Genomic DNA, 24163 nt, shown 5'->3' on the forward strand with positions numbered 1-24163 from the left:
TGTTTACTTCATAAGTTTTTTAAGGAGATTCAGACACAGGATTCATAGAGAGGATATGAAGTAAGAGTGGAGAATATTGAAAATCAATTTTCCCATGCTGCCGTTTTTGTTTAGGCGATTCTCTTCCCCAAATATCAGGACGCCCTTTTTGTCGCTTGCGCGCGTTCCTGCTTTTTCTGCAACAACGTGCATTGAGATATTATTGAACTTTTACTGTAAATCTTTAAAGGGTAAATAAAGAACGGAAAACTTAGACATGCATATGAAGCAGTAAAAAAAACTGGATATCGCCGCACCCTTTTTCCTACTCACAACAGCGTCATCTATCGATACAACAACATTAAATCGCACTCTAGTTTTAAAATGCTACTACTTTTGCTCCTTCAATAACGATTGAATCACCAATCTCTTAAACTTTCAATCACATTTTATTTTTGAACACTCTGAATTGTTCGGCGTTAAACACTTCCAAAATAAAGGCAAACCATCACCACAGTGACTTTTGTAGGTGCTTTGAAAACGTCATTTTGCTCTCTGAATCCAACAAAGGCTTTGCCTCTATCCATGAAAATGAATAAACTATCTTTTTTCCCCTTTATTATAATAGTCACCTACGGCAAAAAACGCATTGCAGCTAGATGATGCGTGTAGTAAAGCCCTTATCATCCCGTCAAAAAAATGTTACAAGAGAAATCAACATCGGGGAATTCGAAAAGATCTGTTTTAAAAGTGATTTAAAATTCAAGGTAAAGTCGCACATTTTAAAAGTGCGTCTTTTCGTCAGAAAATCTTTCTGGACCAGTGTGGTCAATAGACCTAACCTATGAAACACTTTTCAACATAGTCATGGACAGAGCTTAATTGTTTATCTAACTTTCTCTCAAAACCTGAAAGTAAAACCCGTAGCTTATTTACAAAACCGGATTTTGAACTAGATACTGATTGGCTAAAACGGCCAAAAAGGCTGCATTGATTTCTGAGGGGCTCCCGTTCTTCCCTCCTTATCCTCCAGCGTGTTGACTGGTCCAGTTTTAAAATTTTCCAGCAGGATTCGATTTCTTGGGTGGCAACCCCATAGTGACTGAGTCAACGAAGTTAAGTCGGTGGACAATCATTTGATGTGCAGTTATGTTGTTAATTCTTTGGTCCATCTGCCGGAAGGAGGGCCAGTAATCCGAGTGCACTTCGGATCTAGGGCGGTGGCCATATCTCGTCTTTCCACTATCTGGAAGTGGTCTTATGCAGGTGAATTTTGTATCGTAACAATTCTAAAAACCCATGTCTCCCTTCGTGCACGTCTTCCCCTATTGTACTGAAATATTGAAAATAGTAGATATATTTGAGATGGATTTTGTCCCATCAATATCTTTATTTAGGCGTTATCCTAGCTATGCATATATGTGTAATTTATCATTCGCCTGTATGAAATAATTTTGATGTTAAAGCGCCCTGGTTACTTTTTGTTGTCACATTTCCACCTTCTTCAGCTTGCGAACCACATGTCCCAGAATATCAAGGAACAATGAGATTATGAAAATATTTACATTTAAAAATCTTTAGACAATGTCTGCTCTAGTATATACTATGTCAGTGATTCTTTTTTAACTCTTTTATTCCAGTAACGGTTATCATAATTTTTGTGTGCCAATAATGGGTGAGTTGCTCGGAGGTGCATAGCAAAGGATGCTCGGATTTTGAGTGCAGGCCGATCAGAGCGATCTTACGACGCTATTTACTGTTTCAGTATATACTTGAGATAATAGAGATTTCAACCTTTGATAAGTGGTTGAACTCGCTCTCGTTGCATTTTACCACGTTCCCAGGTCCACCAAAGCGTGCGACTGGCCTTTCCTAAAGGTGTTTCGAGCAGCCATCCTGTAAGGGTCTACCAATCTTGCTGTTCAAGCATGCATTTAAATCAGAGAAGAAATAAACCATGAACTTCCTCTCTTTCCCAGGTCCACCAAGGGGCAGAATTGGCCTATCCTAAAGGAATCTCGAGCAGTCATCCTGTAAGGGTCTACTAATCTTTGTGTTCAAGCATGTATTCAAATCCAGGAAAGCCTGGAAATTCGTTGCTGGGAATCCTAAGCAGAGAAGAAATAAACCTCGTGCAGGGGCTTACCAAGTGGCACTCTGGGTAACTCCTCGAAAAACTGTTTGATCTCACACCTCTTTTCTTGCATCATCTGCAACGCCTGTACAGCATTCAAAAGGAAAGACCCTTTAACGGTTTTGAACAAATTAAGATGGCCGGCTTAAACTTTGTGCATAAGCATTTTTTTCCCCTGAACATATAGACGCGTATAAGATACGACTTTTATGGTGGATTCTCTTGCTTCGAGAATTTTTGAATTAACATAAAGGAGGCCTTCCACATCGAATGGGAAAAGTGCGAGGTGATTACCGAATTAGTCCCTTTTTAAGTTTGGGTTGAATGTTTCATGGAATCTGCAAAAAATTAACTTCGTGTTGTTGCAACAGTGTTCGGCAACCGACCTACCGGCGTTGAGGTTGAACTCGCCAAAAAAAAATTCATAAATGAATAATAGTAATGATATTAAAAAGATGCACCAAATAGTGGAGTGTTCCTATTGGGTGATGGTTCGAAAGTTTAAAGAATAAAATTATGGCCAATTCACGGCTGGCGGTTTTTTTTCTCCTTACGCCGGTTACCATAAATATTTTTACTATTAACATTTTTTTTACGACTACTGTTTAAAAGCGTTATCGTGGGGCCCTGCTCTAAAGCTGCATACTGACGTAAGGACTTACCATTTTCTTCTTCTCCTTGTTGGAGTCTACTCAGCTAGCAATAGCGAATAACGATCTAAATTTCAATGATTCTGTGACTTTCTTCAGTTTCCTAATTGACTATTTCGCACTTATGCAAATTACCTCTTTTTCACACAGTTGTTTAGAACAAAATGAATAGAACCTCTTTAGCTGACCGTAAATCATTGCTAAGCACAAGGTAAAACAGCCTATTATTTCAACTTGCGACATCCTCATTACTGCCTCGCGTAAGGTAAGTTTGATTATTTTTCATCTTCTGTTATAATGGCGAAGTGTGTTTGCCGTTGTCACAACAGAAAACAGGACAGTTTGTAATTACAGTTATTACAACGATTACTAAAAATTTAGGGTTTGTTCATAAAAACGTTGGGTTGTTATGTACTTTCATTTAGGACGGAATATATTATTTGTATGTGGTGAAAATATTATCTGCGTTTGCATGTCCTATAACTCCCCTGTTCCCGCGCTTTTTTGATCTTACATTCTGCTGTTGCCTATCAAAAATGGACCCCCCTAATAAAAACGTTATTATTTAAACGCTGGTAAATTTACTAGTTGACGAAAGAAACAGACCTGACTTCGAACATACCTAAAGGGAAAACATACCCTATTGATAGGGGTAGGAAACGTCTTAACTGACTGACGTGACTGACAAACTGGCTACCATGAAAACTACCAAAGGTAGCTTTTTGTATTTCTAAAGGTAGAAAATTTACACGATCAAATCTGTTGAACTCACCGATCATTTTTTTTCTTAATTAACGACAAGTTGTGAAGAAAAAAAGTGTTTGTTTCTTGAGTCACAACAATTGACCATACCCTCACGGCTCCCAAACAACAACAACGCTCAGTAAATTAAGGCATTTCTTGTAATATCAGCATGGATATGGAACGACTTAACTGACAAACCTGACTGGCAAACTGGCTACTGTAAAAAATTCGCGGCCCGTATATCTGACGGAAGAGAACTTATTTGTTCAAATCGGTTGATCTCACCGACCTTCTTTCCTAATTAAAAAAGATTTGTAAAGAAACAAAGTCATTGTTTATCGATTCACTGCAATTATCATTTATCCTACGGCCCTCAAAATACAATAACGCACAATAGATTAAGGCGTTCTTTTGTAACATCCGTTTACAGGATTTTTCAACTCTGATACACTAATATGGGAAAGTAAACTGAGACTACCGAGTGTGTACTTATATTCTGTCCAATGCTAGAGACGACACGCTTCGGAAGAAATAAAGGAGAAATCACAACAATAAGTCTTCCTTTGTGCTGCCCACTAGTCTCCTTTGAGAAAAAAACTACTTTTAATTCATGTTATGCAAGGCAAGGTTTTTATTTTTTCGCTTTTTTTTTTATTATAGCCATATCGTTTCTCCCCCACCCTAGCATCAGCACTGCACTGATGAGGCCCAGAAGGCCGAAACGGTACTGTCTGCAGTTAGTTATATATATTGTTTTATTTTGTTTTTTAACAAATTCAAATTCGTGTCAGACTGGGGTGGTGCGAGGCTACGTGTCGGCTTTTATTCGGTGTGGGATGCCTTTTATTCTGTTACCAAACCGGTTATAGCGTTTGCGACAATGGGACCAGGGTAGTCAGAGAACAAGGAAAAATGAATTTATCAAATTATTTATTATCACGTGAAACACAGTGGAGCAAACGAACAAATCTAGCTTACTAATACTGAACAGAGGTAAATTGACAATTCTGTTTCCCATTTATCTTGAAAAAAAAAACAATTTGACTAAAAAACCTAACCTTTTTTTATATCGCCTAAAAAAGATTTACTATCAGAGCACCACTCTCTACATTTGTCCTCGTAGCCATCTTTCCTTCCATAACGTCATTATCGAGAACATTTTTCTTCAAGTGTACTTCTGTTTCCCACAGGCATTTTTCCAAATGTACACAACTTAACTAAACTGGTGGCTGACTGGAAAACTCAAGTTATTTAGCTTCCAGACTCTCTATTTTCTAAATTCGTCACTTGTTACTAACCCTAAAAAACAACAAAGTTTTGACATCAAAACAACTGCGTCAAGTGATCTTTTCCAATTAGTAATGTTACAGATAAGAGCTAAGAGAGGTATTACATACAGCGAAAAAAGCGGAAGATCTCCATGAAGAAGCACTTAAACTTTTTTCCATTCAAAGTTATTTCTTAAATTTCATTTTTAGTTTGTTCTATGCTTATCACATCGCCTACGATCCTTTTTGTCCTAGTGCATAAACGACTTCCATTTTTTGCGTTATCATTTGCGACCTTGTTAACTCTCCTAGTTAATAAATGGAAATCTACTTGTCTTCTTTTAAAAGATAATATGTCAAGACAAACTTGACAATCATAACGTCTTCTCGGTCCACGTGATCCAGTTCACAGAGCGGGATATTTGCTGCTACTTCCCCCTCTCTTATCTCCCTCGCTGAGAAAGGGAAAACCTTCTCCTCGCGGGAATCAGGCATCAGTACTATTCTGTTGACATGAAGCATAAAGTCATTACTGTGGAGAATCATGATAAGGTTTATTTTATTTTTGACAGTTTTCAGGTTCGGAGACATGGTTTTAGATTTCCTCACTCCTATATGGAAAATTAACGATATTGATAGTTGTCGTAAAATACGTCACCTATATGCAAGTACTTTGGCTTATCAGCAACGATCATTTATCCTCTGCACAGCGTTCCAGATTCAAGAGTGAGAATCTATCCTTTATGATAAAGATGAGTCCCTCACCTCGTTCCTACTACCACTGCCGTCACTGCGGACACCAGCTCCAAGGAGAGTCCCGCAAATCGCAGATGCGCCCTCCACCGGTTCCCATTCCAGCACCTGTACTCAGTGCTGAATAGGTGCGGCCCCTTGACGTCACTCCATTTCTCTCCCTTCCAGCGGAAGGAGAACACTCCTCTTTCTTCCAAAATTCATTTTGGTTTGGCTCTCTGAAATGAAACCGAATGTTCAGTTCATGTTAATATGATATCTTTTCTCATTATTTTTAAAATTCAAGCATCTCACCTGGAAATGCATCAGGCCCCGCAGACGCTGGACCTCTCCTTCCTGCAGAACACGGTGGGTTGCGGCTGCATTTTTCGAGTGCTGTGACATGTTCTTCTGTTTTATTATAGCAGTGCAGCCAGTCACCGCACAGCGAACCGCTCTCTCTGGGCACTCGCTTAAATGCAGTGTTAAGTGGAGTCTGCAAAAGAATCAAAATTAGGGGGAGCTGGCTGGCTAGTGCAACTTTTGGATATTTTATTGGCCTTAAATAGTCATTTTACTATTGATTTCTTAATTAAACAGATAATATCTTACCGTGGAAGGCTTGTTCCGCAGCTTAGAGGGCATAGTACTCTCTTATTAGAGCAAAGGGAAGCGGTATGCTCCTCGAAGGATTCCCTTGTTATTTTTCTACCGCATTCCTGGCAAGGGAGCTTGTGCTTTGCACACTGCGCAGTGTGTGCTGCCATCCTCTCCCTTGCCACCACCTCTCCACACCCATCATTGGCACACGGCATCGGAAACTTTCCACATGTTTGTAAGTGCTGCTCGTGCTCGTGAAATTTTCCTGTCCATAGACAGCCGCTCTTATTGCACTTGACATCAAAATTTCCCAGGATGTCGTCGAGTGCGATATTGACGTGAAGGGTACCTGTTCCTATCGGTGCTTTACAAAGTGGGCATTTTGGGAAAGTCTCAATGCCCATGAGAGTCGCAAGGCAGTGTCGAAAGCCTGTATGCCCACATGCCAGAGTCACAGGTTTAACCATTGTCGATAGGCTTCAAATTAACAGACAATAAAGAGAGTTTAGTACACACTATTGCAAAACTAGTGTTGACAAGTCAAGTAATTCCCTTCAAAAATACCCCTGCTAGCAAGGAATTCAGTTCGAAAAGTTGTCGAAGGAAAGTGGAATTTAATCATGGAGTAATGATTCCTTACTCAGAGTTACAACAAACGCAGAACATAAATCTTAATGTTTTAAGGCTTCATAGTTTACTTCTGTTCCTAGACACATTGCTATCATTTCGTCTAATTGGTCAAATTCCTGTTGAGGGAGCAACATTTCTCTCATCTTAGAAAGACAACTGGTGAAGTATAAACCATTTCAGCTCGATCACAGAAGTAAGCAAGTTTGCATTAATGATTTTCATTGCCTTGATATTTAAACATCCCGTCCTTTTGCCTGAAGATTATTACAATTTCGCTCATGATCTCTTTTTCCCAGAAAATGCGAATATAGTTCCGCAGTTAAAAAGAACTTCTGCCTTCTGAATGCCCTGAATGCTGTCGGTTGTTCTCCTTAAACGTCATGTTTAGCCTTTGTATTTTGAATTCGCAATTTTTTTCTCAAAGAAGCTGCGTGGTATTGTTTGCTTTAATGCTGATTTTTAAGTGCGACTTCAAACCGGAAATCCAAAAATAAAGAGCCACGAAAATTTTTATTCTCGTCAGGCATAAGGGGGTCTAATTTCTTATCTGTTTTGAAATGTTCAACTCGACACCGAGCTTGGTTTGAAAACCAGCGCATTTTGAAGTTCAGAGTTATGGTGGTTGCTTGACATACAGCTCCACGTTGTTGAAAAGTATAGACTTATCTGTTATAAAAAGTTCTTTTGTACATTTTTTTGGGTTCAGTTGAGATAATCAGTAGGCTAGATAGCCAAATTTAAATTCAGACTTTTTGCACTATTTTCCGGCCGCAATTTTAGTGAACCAAAGATACACCCACCACAATTGCGACTCCATACTAGGCTCTTTAAATTTGCGCAAAACATTTCGACGAATATCTCAAGTTTAGAAAACAAAGAGACCTAAAAATTAGAGAGTTATTTCTTAACCTATCTCCTATAACATTGAAATTTCTTAACGAATGTACTGAAGATCTATCTGTCGATGCGTGACAGCGAAAACAAGCAGTTGCTGACAGATAAAAATCATCGCAATAATAAGAAAACAAAAAGAGACTTACCATACAGAACAGTTAAATAGCGCGCCGGGAGGAGAAGTAAACTCAAAATGCTCATGAGACATAGCGAATCTGGCAATGAATAAGGCAGCGGAGTGATCTAGTCCAAGCGAGATCTGCTTTTAATTTGTTGAAATTACCAAGATTAACTGATAAGTAAACGATATATATCACCTTGTGGACCTCAATGGGAAATGTGTATTCCCTGGACAATTTGACACGTATTCATCAATAACAATTGATACTGATCTGGTAGCAATCGATCCGCGAAGTGACAGTTACCCATGCATGGTCTCAAGTTCCTGTTCAAACAATAAAGTTTCCATTCTGCGTGTACGGGTGTCTATGTGTGCACACCACTTCCTAGAAAAGGGTCACTTGCCCGTTTGATGTAATTAAAGAACAATTGGACGATTAAAAAATTGCGTTTGGTGCATTTGCGGAAAACGATCCCAAAATTGTTTAACTATCAGTGTAAGTGTCCCGTAGCGACAGGCCTAGGTGACATGGGTGTGCCGTGAAACAAAAGCCTTTAATTAAGACATAGATCATATACACGTCGGTCAGTTTCATTTTCGGCGTGGTTTCGCGTCATCGAAGGACATCGATTAGTGTAGCAAGCACTTAAGTCTTTTAGATTAAGCCTTCAACTCTACGAGATGAACCGCAGTAAGCGCGCTTTCCAAAGAACTGTTGTCTTTCTGGATAAACGGCACAGAAGCGTGCCAAACAAGACTGAGCTGGGCAGGCTCACTACCGCCAAGCGGATTTCTGATTTATCATTTACAAAGAACGACAGCTCTTCCCAAATCGGAGAATTACTGGTGAGAGCATTTCCTCCCCTTACAGGAAAAGACCTTAGCAGGTAAGTGCTGCTCCCTACATAATCTGTATCGTAGGCTAGAAAAATGGTTCCAGGGAAAAGAATGAGAAGTACCGTAATAAAATAAGCGAAATGCCGAAAAGAGGCGAGATTGGATGTAAACGTGAATGAAAGAAAACTAAGGTTGCTGTAATATATATTCCTTTAGATGTCTTGCAATTACTAATAACATTGAGAATTTCTCGCCAAGTGAGAGGATTTATTGCATTTAAAATTGGTTACAAGGCAACACTTCGAACAACTTGCCAGTTTGCAATCATTTGTGACGTGATAAAAAAATGAAATGAAATGTTGGCCAATTTTATTAAGAACATCTTAGATGATAATCTTCCTTGTACCAGTGCACATTGAATTATTTAAACTTACAATACTCTTTTTCATGTGACATACTGTGCAATCTTTCTCTTATTGCTACAATCTAAAGCAAATACCACTAAAACAAATGTCACAGTGCATGCGAAATTAATGTATGTACCTTGCAGAAATAAACCCAGAGTTAAATTCAATTCAACAGAAAAATTAGTGTGGGTAACTACAATCACCTTTCTGTCATTACTTTATTACACTAGCTTGGAAATAATAACATCGTATGCGAGAGGGCATGCAATGAGGACAGTGGCAACTGGCCTTCAAAGTGGCGTGCAGCTCATGAACCACTTTGGTGGAAGTAGAAAGAAAAAGATCTTTATATTTTTACCAAGTCAAGGTCTGTGTATATTTGAAATGTTACTTATGTCAACCAAACCTTACATCTGCACAATGTGTTTAAGTTGTTATCGTCAAATGGAGCATAATTATGTCTTGGGCAATCTTTCTGTCATAATTTTAATTCAATTTAGCTTTCTATGAACTTATATTTATGCTCGATACTTTATTTACTTAATATCTAAGTAAGGTGTCTTTCCCTGCAGCCTTGCAACTTCTAGCACAAATTAATAGGAAAATAACAAACCTCCGGTACTACACAGAACTTTCAGAAGAAATTGGTCATTTGTTACCTCATCACCCTAGGAATAGTGATGTGCATGACTACTGCAATTTTCCAAATATTAATAGAGTAGCAGAGGCTGGCTTTATCAAAATGCATACCTTAACATGAAACAATTCAAAGGTTGATGGCCTTTATGTCATAATTGTATCCACAAACACTTGCAACAGTCTTCTAAAAGCCCATTTCCGGTCAAATTTATAAAAAAATTTATAGATTATAGACATTTGATCACCACATGTGCATGCATAACCTGTTCTCTCACCACAGCTCTGTCATCTTCCACTTCATCAACAGCATCCACTTCCACATCTTCATTGTCCACAGTCAGTTTACCACCCACATCTGGAGCCTCTTCAACACCTTCAGCATCTCCAACCCTTGTACCACCAACATCTACAGCCACTTCTACATCTTCTTCATCAACAGTCAATTTACCACCAACATCTACAGCTACTTCAACATCTCCACCATCTGCAGTCACTTTACCACCAACATCTACAGCTACTTCAACATCTCCATCATCCACAGTCACTTTACCATCCACATCTCTATCCACTGCTGCCTTAACATCTACATCATCACAGGCCACTTTACTGTCCTCATCTTCAAGCAGCCTTGTATCTACACTGCCACTAGCACAACCCTCCACATCCACTCCACTGGATCTGATGCCTTTGCCAGTTGATGGAGGTAACTGGAAAAAAGTTTTGTCAATATTTGAAATTAATTAAGCTTTTCAGATCCTTCACAAAAATTTGAAAATATCAATAATTACAAGTCTGAGTTGAAAGGTATCTGCTTATACTACCAACAGCTTGGAGTTTGTCTTTCCCTTTGTAATTCAATTTACTGACTAGTTATGTTATTTTCAGTGGGTACATCTCATCCTGCCAATTGAAAGTGCCTAGATGAAAATCGAAGAAGTATGACAAGTTCTAATTTAATTCTGAATTTTAAGTGTAATCTAAATTGCTTTTGACATCATAGCTTCTACGCGACGATATCTCACAGCAATGGCAACTGCCAGTGCAAGAGGACTGACATCAGGTATAACTGCAAGTTTGTCTTATTTTTTTTATTCGCTTTCTGCATTGGTGTTCTAAATGTGTATATGGGTGTGTATAGGATGATTACAATTTAAGTCTAATGTTACTCAACAGATGAGATCTCAGACTTGTCAGATGAGTCCGATTCAAACCAAGGCGGTGAGTTGGTGCAATTACAGTTTCAATTGATCTTAATAAAGATACCCAATAAATTCAATAGGAGAACACTTAATCACTTCGCCCCTTGCAGGCTCGTAACACTTTCAGAAGAAGCTGTTATTAAGCTTTCTTCTGATGTACAGCTTGCAAGGATTTATGTGAAACTACTCTGAATACAAGTATTTTCCTGAACAACACCTCTGAAAGTGAAAAGTAACCTTTAGTTAATTTAAAGACCTTTCACAATTCTGCCATAGACCTGATCTTGATGTCTGCACCTTTTCCTCTGTTAGGCCACAATATGGGACCATCCATTGTATCATCTGACTCAGAAGATGACACTAATGGTGAGTAAAAGGATGTTCAAGTAAGTTAAAACTATAGACTTCTGAAGCATTATGTTATGTAGTTACCCACAGATACAGGTATTCGTTCCAGTTCCAGTTCCAGTTAGACATATATAAATTTATTGGAAAAAACCCTACCAATCTGAGTCACACATCACTCAAGAAAGGATATAGACAAATATGGTATTAAGTGCTTCAATGGACTCATAAATAATGGACTTACATAGGGATAACTACATATGAAAATTGGTGATTAGTCTGTATTATCCTACACTGAGGTAAAGGAAGTAATGATTTGTGGGATTATCATCTTTTACATCAAAGTACTTCCTATCTTTTATTTATTTCTTTATTTTTTTTTTTGCAGAAGTGATAGTTTACTCAGAAGAGGCTAGACTCTGTAAGCTCACCTTGATGTCTTACTGAAATAAATGGAAATCAATTTCCATTAATGCCTGTACCATGCTAACCTCCTTTTTTCCCATGCATCTGCTCAGAGAAAGATTACAAGAACCATTTTTAACAAAGCCAATGCATCTGTGTGTCTGTACTTTGGGAGATCACATCCTTGCAAGCATAATGCCCCAATCATTTAGTTTAATAAGTATATAAACTATCATCTACATTATTCTTTATCAATGAACAAGTATACCTGTATTAATTATATTATTTTGTCTCTCTAGATGGCTATGTCACTGATGATCATTCGATATCAGGAGTGATAACAAGTATATTTGCAATGAGTTTACCTCAGATAGTGCATTAAACAACAAACTGAGCACCAAAAGCACAGGTATACACAATGTCTAATCCAACTGAATACATTCATACACATTTACTACAATCACTCTCCTCATGGATATTATATATACAAGGCTAAAAGATTATGGAAAAATTATTAAAATGTTTAAACCAAACGTTTTCAGCTGTTTGCCATCATCAGATGGCATCATCAGATGGCAAACAGCCGAAAACATTTGATTTAAACATTTTAATAATTTTTTTTTTTACAATTTTTTATCCTGGTATATAAAATATCCTTTATTAAGTGAACATCATGGAAACTCTCCTCATAATTCCCCATTTCTTATAGGTGAAGCTGTTCATAGCAGGACCAATGAGGTGCTGCAATGCATTAATCTTTTAGAGGAAAGAGGGCAAAGCACAGCCATTTCATTTCTTATCCACTCTTTTGAAGAGGTAATTAGCTTGTTTAGCAGTATGTAGAAAAAGCCCACATAGGATGAGATCATCACTCATATCCTACCCTTTGATCGGCAGGGAAAAAGAAACTAATTTGCAGGTTTAAAAAAAAAAACCAGGAGCTACAAACAAGTCTGTCAAATAGAACCCGTTTTTTCTTTTGACCACCAACTGTGGGAAAATAGCTGTGAACAATTCAAATAGTACAGTCATGTTCATGAACATATCTTACTGTACTGTTTCTTTTTATCTTAGTTCACATGGCAAGGATCAGAGGATGGTCGCATAATGGTGGCTGTGCTTTTGCCCTTCAGCTGTCCTCTTGTTAGCAAGAGAAGACTGGTTAGGTTAGTTCACTCAGCATTTGCTTTTATTTTTTTATTGATTTTTCTCTGCCTAATCTGTCTCCACATTTTGTTTAACTCAAGTGTATTTGATATTTATTAACCTTCTCTGTATTTACTTTTTCAAGCATGCTCCACACTGTGGCAAACAGCCCAGATATTTACTTCTGGATTGCAAAGGACAGCAGCGATGAAGCCCAGAAAGGTAGCTAAACCTAATCTTTGGTTAAGAATGCAAAAGCAAATACACCTAAGTATTAATTTTAATCAGCTTTTTTTTTTTCTAGCATTAAAGTAATAATTATAATTATCATAGTTATCATGACTGTTGCTATTTTTGATATTAACATGAATATTAGGGTGGTTTTGTGGATGTTATTATTAGCACAAGAGTGATTGTACTTTTCATTGCAGTCAGAGTAAAATATGGTATTTCACAAAGCCCTGGCATTGTGGTATTTGTTCTGGCCCCTTGCCATAGCAGAAACATGCCACAGTGCGTGGAAATCTTTGAGGGTAAGCGTGATAATTTTGAAATTCTAAATCTATTTTGTGGTAATGTGAATGACACCTTTCATTTTTAAAAGTGTATCATTTGTCATTAAGGTAGTGACTGGGGTAGAATAATTTGCAAGCTCTTCTCTTTGCTTCACCAGTACTCTGATTATCCATAGATTGTTTATGATACCCCCCCTGCAAAAAAACCCAACAAACAAAAAGGGACATGTACATGTCCCAAAAACATATTTTTTTCTAACTTCCATGTTCAACAAACACAAAATTTCCTCTAAAGGAATCTCTGCAAGGTCTTTAATAATCATCCCTACAACAAGAAAAGCTTCGATCTATTAATCTTTTTAACACTAACATGTTTTGTACCTTGTACCTTACAAGAAGCAAACTTGGATCGTGTGGGCCTTCAAGATTCCATTGGCAGAGCACAGGCTCTATGTTCTGCAATGAGGGATGAATGGTATGGAATGCAAACTTTCAGCTATTTATGTATTCAAAATAAAAAAGATTATAAAATCTAAAACATGAGAATGAAAGGTACTGACATGTACAGGTTCTTCTCTCAACAGGAAAAAGTTGGATGACTGGCGGAAACAAAGAAAAAGTCAAGAGCTACAGTACCAGGTACACAAGACCCCCCCAGTTTTGAATTCAATTCAAAATAATACACTTACAAAATCACATTATTTTAATTTTACTCCCTGTTATATCCATTAGAAAACTTTAAATGTAAAAACAGGCATTACAGTCCAGCCCCAGTAATAACACCAACACTGCTAGAAGCTCCCAGGGAACCAGCTCCAACAATACTGTAAACAATCAGAAATGTACTCCCATTAGTTATCTCAAAGGACTTAATTGTAACACCTATTATACCCCTCAGAACAATTTATTTTTTTAAACAGGCATTACAGTCCAGCCCCAGCAGTAACACCAACACTGCCAGTAGCTCCCAGGGAACCAGCTCTAACAATATTGTCAACAATCAAGATAAAACCTCTGTAAGTTATCATCTGCTTTCTCTCTACTCTTAAGTTTAAGTATATGTAAGCGTTGGAAAAAGGAAGAATGAAATGTACTCACATCAGTGATCTCAAAGGAAACACTTACCAAATTGTGCTATTTTAATTTTACTCCCTAACATACCCACTAGAATACTTTAACTTTTAAAACAGGCAATACAGTCCAGCCCCAGGAGTAACACCTACACTGCCAGCAGCTCCCAGGGAACCAGCTCTAACAATATTGTCAAAAATCAAGATAAAACCTCTGTAAGTTATCATCTGCTTTCTCTTTACTCTTAAGTTTAAGTACATGTAAGGTTTGGAAAAATGAAGAATGAAATGTACTCACATCAGTCATCAGGAAACACTTGCCAAATAGTGCTATTTTAATTTTACTCCCTAACATACCCATTAGAACACTTCAATTTTTAAAACAGGCAATACAGTCCAGTCCTAGCAGTAACACTAACACTGCTAGCAGCTCTCAAGGAACCTGTTCCAACAATACAATAACTGTAAACAGTCAGAATAAAACCTCTGTAAGTTATCATCTGCTTTCTCTCTGATCTTAAGTTCTGATACATGTAAGGTTTGGAAAAATTAAGAATGAAATGTACTCCCATAAGTCATCTACACTAATTAATAATCTAATGTCATGGTATGTAAAGAGTATACAGTGATTTTCCATTTCAATATACCTATGCAGGCATGTTTGTTTTATAATAATTGTGTGCACCGTGTCCAGCATTCTCTCTAATCTTAAGTTTAGGTCCACAAGAGGTTTGAACAAATTAAGAATGAAGTGTACTCTGATTATTTAACTCAACTAATTCATAATCTAAAGTTGTGTCAAGTGTATACAGTGATTTTCCATTTAAATATACCTACCCATGTATGTTTATTTTATAATTGTGTACACTGTGATATGCCTTATCTGTCATAATAATATCCGTCATAATAATGTTTGTCTTTATAGAAAATAAGGGCTCTACGCAGGGCGAGGATGACAGCACCACCAACTAATGGTGGTGGAACAACCATTTTCATCCGTATTGGCAATGGAAAAAAGTTTTCCAGGGCCTTTGAAAAGAATGCCTTTTTCCAGGTAAGAATATAATGTAATATATACTACATGATACAAAGTCATGATGATGTTGGTGATAGTAAGTGATGTATGTTTTCTTTTTTGATGATATGAAAACAATAAATAGGAAGTCTATGACTGGATTGGTTCGCTCGTTGAAGTACCACTCCACTTCACGCTACAGAGAAGAAGGGAAGTGGTGAGGCACTCTGATTGTCTACAAGGGGACGAAGTCCTGGACCTTTTAGAGAGGGTATGTTTCAATCAGAACCCACTTTAGTTTTTTCATTGTCTTGAAATAACGCATTCCCATTCGATCCACATTTAGTTCTGAAAATGAATTAACTCTTAATTCTCTAAAATCATTAAATACCAAAGAACAGCATGGGCTAGGGTAGCATAATAAGTTATTTTAAGTGTGACCTTTCATCATAATGGTCTAATTTTAAATTCTTTATCAAATTTTCAGAATACTGAGGAGATGACTACCTCGGAGCTGTCACTGGTAGGTGCAAAAGTCATTTACTAGAAAATAGGGGTTTCATTCTCAATTTCAGATAGAATGTCAAGTTTGTATTAAATGATGATCGAACTCTGTTTTTATTTGGAACTGCACTTATATTAGCATATTAACATTGATCTGGTATCCTTAGATTATTTCCCTTCATAAATGCCCCAGGTGACTTGTAAGCCAGGACTCCTATGACATGACATTTCTAGATTATTCCCCTTCATAATCCCCCCAGGGCTGCCGTTGACCAGCTCTCCGTGAGCCGTGTCCGGTTACGACCTGGTATCCTTAGATCATACCCCTTGGTAATCCCCCCAGGGCCGCCGTTGACCAGCTCTCCGTGAGCCGTGTCCGGTTGCGACCTGGTATCCTTAGATCATACCCCTTGGTAATCCCCCCAGGGCCGCCGTTGACCAGCTCTCCGTGAGCCGTGTCCGGTTGCGACCTGGTGTCCTTAGATCATAACCCTTCGTAATCCCCCCAGGACCACCGTTGACCAGCTCTCCGTGAGCCGTGTCCGGTTGCGACCTGGTATCCTTAGACCACACCCCTTGGTAACCCCCCCAGGGCTGCCGTTGACCAGCTCTCCGTGAGCCGTGTCCGGTTACGACCTGGTATCCTTAGATCATACCCCTTGGTAATCCCCCCAGGGCCGCCGTTGACCAGCTCTCCGTGAGCCGTGTCCGGTTGCGACCTGGTGTCCTTAGATCATAACCCTTCGTAATCCCCCCAGGACCACCGTTGACCAGCTCTCCGTGAGCCGTGTCCGGTTGCGACCTGGTATCCTTAGACCATACCCCTTGGTAACCCCCCCAGGGCTGCCGTTGACCAGCTCTCCGTGAGCCGTGTCCGGTTACGACCTGGTATCCTTAGATCATACCCCTTCATAATCCCCCAGGGCCGCCGTTGACCAGCTCTCCGTGAGCCGTGTCCGGTTACGACCTGGTATCCTTAGATCATACCCCTTAGTAATCCCCCCAGGGCCGCCGTTGACCAGCTCTCCGTGAGCCGTGTCCGGTTACGACCTGGTATCCTTAGATCATATCCCTTGGTAATCCCCCCAGGGCCGCCGTTGACCAGCTCTCCGTGAGCCGTGTCCGGTTGCGACCTGGTATCCTTAGATCATACCCCTTCGTAATCCCCCCAGGGCCGCCGTTGACCAGCTCTCCGTGAGCCGTGTCCGGTTACGACCTGGTATCCTTAGATCATACCCCTTGGTAATCTCCCCAGGGCTGCCGTTGACCAGCTCTCCGTGAGCCGTGTCCGGTTGTGACCTGGTATCCTTAGATCATACCCCTTCGTGATCCCTCCAGGGCCACTGTTGACCAGCTATTCCTTAGCTGTGTCCAATGCGACCTGGTATCCTTTAATTATTCTCCCTCCATAACCCTTCCCCCCCCCCCCCCATCCAGCTGAAGCTACTTTGACCAGGCTCTTCCTATCTATTTTTAAATTATTCTTTTATTTTATAATTCAGCCAGACAGTAAGCACTGTGCATTGTGAGGTATTCCCTTACTCTTCTCCTCACCCCAAAATCACTGTTATGAAGTGTCCCCTAACCTTAACTCTAACCTGATGTTTTTAATTTGTGGCTAATGATAACCCTTAACAGGATACTTCATGATAAGTGTCATTCTTTGCCATGATCATTCCTTAAAAATAAATTTATAGATATATATATATGCAGTTATATATATATAACTCCCCCACGGCCATGTACTTTATAGTACACTATACTATTTTCATTTCTTGTTATTATAATGATGGTCATAGCTCATTCTACAGATGTTCAATCGAAAAGCCATCTAGGTTTGTTAATTATGACATTTCTTCCCTGTTTTCCATGATTAAAAGTGTTAAGAATGAAATGATTTATGACTCAATTTCTTATGGTCTTCCTTTTGAAACTTCCTGGGTGTGTTGCTGTTGGCCTTTCAACTTGTTCTCTAGTTATTGATAAAAGCAAGAAGGACATCATTTGTAGAGTTATCTTCCTCTCCAGAGTTGATGGAATCATTGTCGTTCTCATTGTTACCACTTGCATGGCTTTCACTTTGCTCTACTTAACTTTAGCTAAGTTGGGGTTTTCACTGTCTTGCAAGGATTGCCTACAAGTTAGATCTCTTTCTTTCAGTTGTGTTTGCAGCATTACTGAACCACAGCCTTCAGGATTCAGTTGGAAAAGTCAATACCTTGCAAAACATCCACTGTGTAGTTCTTAATGCTGTTGATATATTAGTCAAAGGCCATGGTGCTTGAGGCACTTTATCCTCTCTTGTGAAAAAAGTTGTTTACATTCTTCAAACCAATCTTTCCCAGAATAATCAGGAAGAGTCTTTCCTGTGTTTTTGTGGTGGTTTCTTTTTTGTTATCCTTTGCCTGCTCTCCTCTTTTCTTCTTATCGAGCTGCATCACCTTGATATGCTGGAGGTTATCAACCACACATGTTGCCTTCACGATCCCTTGCTTTTCTAGTAACATTGGCTTACCCTGAAGCAAGGAGAACAATTTGCTGACTTCTAGCAGAGCAGATGCAGTGTGTCGAGCTCAAGATGTTAAATGCAACACAAGATGAAGACACTTGGAGAGAGAAGCGAAAGTTAGGGAGGCATATTCAAGATGTCTGCAAAGACACCATGTCCCTAAAAGAGTGTAGACGTTGAGAGTGTTTTGCTAGCTGTTTGGCAAAGATGCAGCATACCTGACACAGCTCTTGTGAAGATACCATTTCACTTATGCCAAGAAAGCAGAACTACCAAAAACCTCAATCAAGAAGTCAGAGATCAAGTCAAGATACGACATACCTCGCACAGCTCTTGCAAAGCCACCACTTTAGTAATGCCACGAGAGTAGAACTACCATGAAACTCAAGCTAGAAGTCAGAGATTAAGCGTACTGCTTCATGTATCCTGAAGAGTATGGCATGGATGAGAAGTACAAAAGCGACTCTCGCAGATGCATGGTGACAAGGAAGAGCTTGACAATGCTAAAGATGAGCGAAGAGATATTGCAGACGACTAACGCGATAAAATGTCTCTTAATAAGAGTACCCTGGTTTTGAAATCTGTTGTGATGGAAACAGTCATAATTATAAATGCAGAAGAATTATTAAGACAAATGCATGTAGTACATGTAGTGTTATCTAAATGGTATAAAATCCATGTAAAATCTATAATTGCTAAGATACTTTAAAAAGTGTTGGGATGAAAAGTCATGCAAATGCAGAGGAGATATAACTACATAAGCAGAATCATGTTTATACACTTTTTGTTTGTTTCTGAACATGTAGATGCATCTAAATAGTATGAAATCATGTAAATTCTATAATTAATAAGAATTACTTTGAAAATTTTTTTGATGGAAACACTCATATATATACTTCTTGTTTATTTTTGAACATTTAGATTTGTCGAAATAGTGTAAAATCATGTAACCTCTACAATTACTGAGATACTTTGGAAATTGTTGGAATGGAAACGGTCATGTATGAACTTTTTGTTTATTTTTGAAAATGTAGTTTTCATTTAAATACAAAACTATACAATTACTAACATATTTAGTGTGACCTCCCTCCTTCCAACATTTCATTCAGGGAGATGGTTCCCCCTTAAATCCATTATTTTTATATAAACTCACCTCCAACCCCACCCCTCCCCCCCTTCTGAACCCTAAGGGGTCCAAATTGTATGACAGTTTTCAGAGATGGGCCAGTGAATAATTTAAATTCTCTGGATAATACTTCCCAGCAGCACCTACACAAGGGTGGTATGCCACTCATGGGATGAGTGGCATATCACCCTCTGCCTTTGTTTCATTGCAGGTGTCATTCAAGGGAAACTACCCCTCAGACGAAGAGGAACTCTCAGAGACAATGAAAGGTAAACAAAATAGTAAATAGAATAAGCATGACCAATGTTAACACCACCAACTTCATATTTATATTCAAAACTCTTCTTTATCAAACTTGCTTGTGCAGTGTTTGTGCCATGGTGAAGCACAGTGAGGCACCTGTTTCTTCCAGTAAATGAACAAAATAAATTATAATGGTTGTGAATTTGATTGGGGGGTACATCCCAAAATATCTCCAACAAGCCCCTTAGCTTGTTATTTTTATCATCAGTTGATGGTATGTAAACATGAACAACCCTCATTTTTGCCTTTATTCTAGTGAGCACATTACAACATTCAACTAATCTCTCACTTTTCCCTCTATGTTACATGGAAACAAAAGATGGAGCCAGGCAGGTTAAAAAAAAGAGAAAGGAAAAAAGATCTCACAAGGATCGAAAGGGAAAGAGAAAGAGGGAAGATCCCAAACACTAAAAATAAATTGTGTTACATCCCTCATGATCAGTAATACCAGTAAACTTGATCATACCAAGACAAAGGCAGATCCCAAATTACTACTAAATTCATTTCATGTGTACCTCACCTAACCATAAGTATACAAGTGCAAATGATATTCTATTACAATATTAGGGTTTTTTCTTGTTTACAATACTGGTTATGTGTAAAAGGAACACAACTTTTTTCTTCAACTTTTCCTTTCAAGTAGTAAATAGAAATAGATAACATGTACAGTGGAAGCTCAATTTAATGAAGTGCCAAGAGACTGGGGAAATTGCTTACTTATATGGAGGGTTCGTTATAATTATAGAGGTTCTACAGCATTCCTATTACTGTAACTTTAGCCAGGCTGGAACTGAAGTATCAGTTCATTATACCAACAACTTCGTTGTATAGAGGTTCATTAAATCGAGGTTCCACTGTCCCAATCACTTAAAATCTCCTACTTAAACCTTTAAAGGGACTTGGATCTAATTTCTCCATACAATATCATCCTTCAATCACACACAAGGCCATGAAGGTTTGAGGAAATAATCATTAACTGGAGAAGCTCTTGATAAATAAACAAACTCTCCTTGTCAGCACCTTAGGAAATGTGTAGAGAACAGTATGGAGAATGTGCATACTAATGCTAGAGTGTAGAGGGTTGATACAAGTCATACCAAAGTTGAATGAACACAACATGTTAAGGCTACAATACAACAATGACTGCATTCATTCAGAAAGTGTACTGTTAACCCTTTAAACCCTAATATCAGGAGGGGATATTCTCAATACCTGTCTTAATACATTTCCAAAGTGTTAACAACAAAAATTAGTTTTAACAATCTAGAGTGTGTTTAGTTGGTGATGACATTTCCTTCATTTTTGTGACCTGAATGTGTAATTCAGGGGTGACATTGTAAGGAGAAGTTAGATGCTAGTCACTCATAGGAGTCAAAGGATTAATCATAGCCTTAGCTTTTTAAGATAGTGATTCCCTATAAAGTTGTGTTCATTCAGTTCAGTGAAGATCCACTATACCATGCCTCTGTTATAATTAGGCCGTATGTTCATTGAGTCCAGAATCTTAATAATAAGGCTGTAAGGATTTCTGCTAACACATTGACTAAAGGATCATCTCCATTTCTTCCAAAGAAAAAAAAAGTACTTAAGATTAAGAGGTTGTCTCCCTTATTTCCACTCGGTCAGTTTTGTGTCAAAAATAATTTTGCCTGATTTATAGGGGCCAGAATATGCTTAAGTTTGCCATTTCAAATAATTATATTGAGAGGGTAATTCAAACTTTCTTTGCAAACTAGAAAGGTTTTTAAGCAATCTGATATGAATTTCGTAGCTGAACTATGCTAATCAAATATTTAGCAATGTTACAAATATGTCTATAATTCAATTTTCAAGATCTTGCAAAAGTCCCTAAATAATTATGGCCCCCAATGCAGTCAGAAAACTATTTCGAATCAAACCAGATCTAATTTAGTTCTTTCCTAAGTATAATATTTCTGTTGAAAGAGTTTCAGGCGAAATTGACTGAGTGGAAATAAAAGAGAAAGCCTCTTAAGCCCTATAGATCAAATTTCGGATGCCTCAGAATCCCTTGTTAGTTGTCAGTGTAGATGGGCTGGATGTAACCAAGGTTACATTTAATAGTAAGACAACTCAACATTTTTCCACTAGCTAAGGCCAAAGGAACATCCAGTGAGAGACAAAAATCCTCATATTTACAAGCACTTAAGCAATTTTCTAAGCTGCAAGCCTAAATATTCAGCCGGGTTATTTTATTATTTTTTCTCTTATTGTGAATGAGAGTTTGAAAAACATAGTTAAGTAGCCATATCACTGTGCTCAGAAGTGTTACCTCCTGGTCGAGGTTTTCGAGACACAAGTTTGCTTTAAAAGGCTGCTACTTTTGGCTACTTAAGTAAAAAGGAAAGGAATTGCGTTGCAAGGTGATGGAATGGTTTAAAAAATCTCGCTATAAACCATAGGTTGCTTTATTTGAGTTTAAAAAAGTGTACATAATTTTATAGTGAACGTAAAGATGAGACCTTTAATTTCTTCTATCGAACTCAAGTGAAGAACTTAAGTGAAAATAAGGGATACAAGTATTCCCCTGCGTACTTCACCATCAAATTTTTACGTTTTACAATAAAATAAGGATTACTAAAGTTCTTGTCTGTGTTAAGTCCCATTCGAGCGAAGTTTTAATCAAGTGTAGATTAAAGTGTATCCTTCTTTACCCGAAATGCTTACACCTGACCCGGGGTTTTCATGCTTTGAGAAAACTTCAGTTTCCAATATATTTGCTCCAACTTCTTTTATACCTTCCCTTTGAATTCTATCGCTGAAACTTAAAAACGTCCGAAGTACTCACCCAATGATCAAGGTTCTTGCAAAGACACCACTACCCGCCATCGTCCTCCTCAATCAGTGTTTGACTCGTTCCCAGTCTTTCTCGTTATTACTCTAACCGCGCTCGACAAAAATTCGAGCTCCATTAGTTATCGAGCTCGATTAGTTATCGAGCTCGATAAGTTATCGAGCTCGATAAGTTATCGAGCTCGATAAGTTATGGAGCTCGATTAGCAATCGTACTCGATTAGTAATCGAGCTCGACTTGTAGTTATCGAGCTCGATTATAAAACGTGGTTTGCTCATCGAGCAGGAATGGTAATCGAGTACGGCAAATGCATATCGAGCTCGGTTGCCCAGAAACAAAATAGTGGTGCCATATCTGGCTACAATTTTCAAAGTGAGGTAAAGAAAATAAGAGGCAGGATATTTTTAAGCCTATTTAAAGCATTAACCTGACCCGCCACCTTTCGACAGATCGATGCAACATGAGTATCAAATTTCAGCTTGTCATCCAATGTTACACCTAATAATTTTATTTCACTGGAGGTAGGTATTGGCCTCCCTACACATTCTAACTGGAAATCACAATCAGTGTTTCCTAACACCAAACCCTGATATTTGTCTGGATTTACTAACATCCCATTCTGTCGAAACCATCGTGTTGAACTGGTTAAGTCTCAGTTTATACTTCCTCCAATGCTCGGGGATCATGGTGTGATAAATAGAGTTTAGTGTCGTCTGCATAACAAATTTACTGTTGACTACTAAGCCCTTCAATATCAGTCGCACCGATTGGCGATATTAATAATTTAATACTTCAATGATATTTTAAGAAAATAGATCGCAAAAAAATATATTTCATAAGTCCCAAAGGGTATTATAGAAATCTTCTAGATCTGCTTCTGAGAAGTTGGAAATTTCGTACGGTCAAAGCCTCCATCATAATTTTTTCAGACTACTTATCTCACCGCGCGAGTTTTTACAAAATATAATGCTCTGCGCTAAGTCAAGTGGACTGAATATTTTAAAGGAACCTCTTATTAATAAGTAGTCAGTTTCAATTGTCACGGTGGTACAAATCCATGGAAACAACCATTGTATTTCCAAGTGGCTTTCATGTTTGATAATTTTAAGCCGAGATGAAAGAGAAAAGAGAATGATATTATCTTTGCTCCATTCGCTTTCCAACGAATTCTCGGTGCTCATGCAGATTTGTCAATTTGCTCTAGAATGATCTTAGCACCTCTGGCTTTCAAACTTGCACTGCCACCTGAGATACCTACATAATACTGCACATGACAAATGTCAGACAGGAATGGATTTCCTGAATTATTGAGAAAATGACGGTGATTCTCCATTTAAAATTTAAGATCCTTTCGAACCATGTTCGCAAAAAAACTTCAAAATAACTGTCAGTAATTGTCTGCTTTGTCTCCATTTCGTCCATAGAACAGATGCAAGCCATAACTTCTATAAGCCCATCAAGATCTACTAAAAAATAATTTATTTATTCATGAAAAGCTTCAAAAGTTTAATTTGTAAATAGCTGATCTACCACAAAAACAAAAGGAAAAACGCCATCGTTGGTAACTAAACAAAGATGC

At 38.3% G+C, this 24163-nt stretch overlaps 1 protein-coding gene, 1 long non-coding RNA gene and 1 pseudogene across 3 annotated transcripts; 2 read left to right on the forward strand and 1 right to left on the reverse strand.

Annotated features, from left to right (window-relative positions):
- Positions 1-4487: 4487 nt before the first annotated feature.
- On the reverse strand, positions 4488-10106 carry LOC148729100 (TNF receptor-associated factor 5-like; annotated as a pseudogene). Its single transcript, XR_015988720.1, has 5 exons — positions 9911-10106; positions 6120-6584; positions 5823-6003; positions 5541-5746; positions 4488-5280 (listed from the first exon to the last, which is right to left on the reverse strand). The product of XR_015988720.1 is annotated as a TNF receptor-associated factor 5-like (transcript).
- Positions 10107-10331: 225 nt separating this feature from the next.
- Positions 10332-11092, forward strand: LOC148729101 (uncharacterized). The gene is made up of 2 exons (XR_015988777.1): positions 10332-10695; positions 10809-11092. It is a non-coding gene; the product is annotated as an uncharacterized LOC148729101 (long non-coding RNA).
- An 818-nt stretch (positions 11093-11910) lies between these two features.
- LOC111341062 (uncharacterized) lies at positions 11911-22463 on the forward strand. Its single transcript, XM_088725328.1, has 15 exons — positions 11911-11993; positions 12294-12400; positions 12659-12750; positions 12876-12952; positions 13162-13263; positions 13642-13720; positions 13830-13884; positions 14166-14261; positions 14436-14531; positions 14702-14803; positions 15241-15369; positions 15476-15601; positions 15818-15853; positions 19681-19738; positions 20092-22463. The coding sequence occupies exons 3-15, from the start codon at positions 12692-12694 to the stop codon at positions 20181-20183; spliced, it is 1107 nt and encodes a 368-aa protein (XP_088581454.1). The 5' UTR covers positions 11911-11993; positions 12294-12400; positions 12659-12691; the 3' UTR covers positions 20184-22463.
- The last annotated feature ends 1700 nt before the right edge of the window (positions 22464-24163 follow it).

The sequence above is a fragment of the Stylophora pistillata genome, chromosome 6 (assembly GCF_964205215.1).
Source record: "Stylophora pistillata chromosome 6, jaStyPist1.2, whole genome shotgun sequence".
NCBI lineage: Eukaryota > Metazoa > Cnidaria > Anthozoa > Scleractinia > Pocilloporidae > Stylophora > Stylophora pistillata.

Bases quoted from the DNA above. Each gene is read 5' to 3' on its own strand.
- LOC111341062 (XM_088725328.1), top strand. From the start codon at position 12,692: ATGGTGGCTGTGCTTTTGCCCTTCAGCTGTCCTCTTGTTAGCAAGAGA. The intron at 15,602-15,817 runs GTATGTTTCAAT...TCAAATTTTCAG, and splicing joins TCCTGGACCTTTTAGAGAGG to AATACTGAGGAGATGACTAC. The intron at 19,739-20,091 runs GTAAACAAAATA...TGGAAACAAAAG, and splicing joins ACTCTCAGAGACAATGAAAG to ATGGAGCCAGGCAGGTTAAA.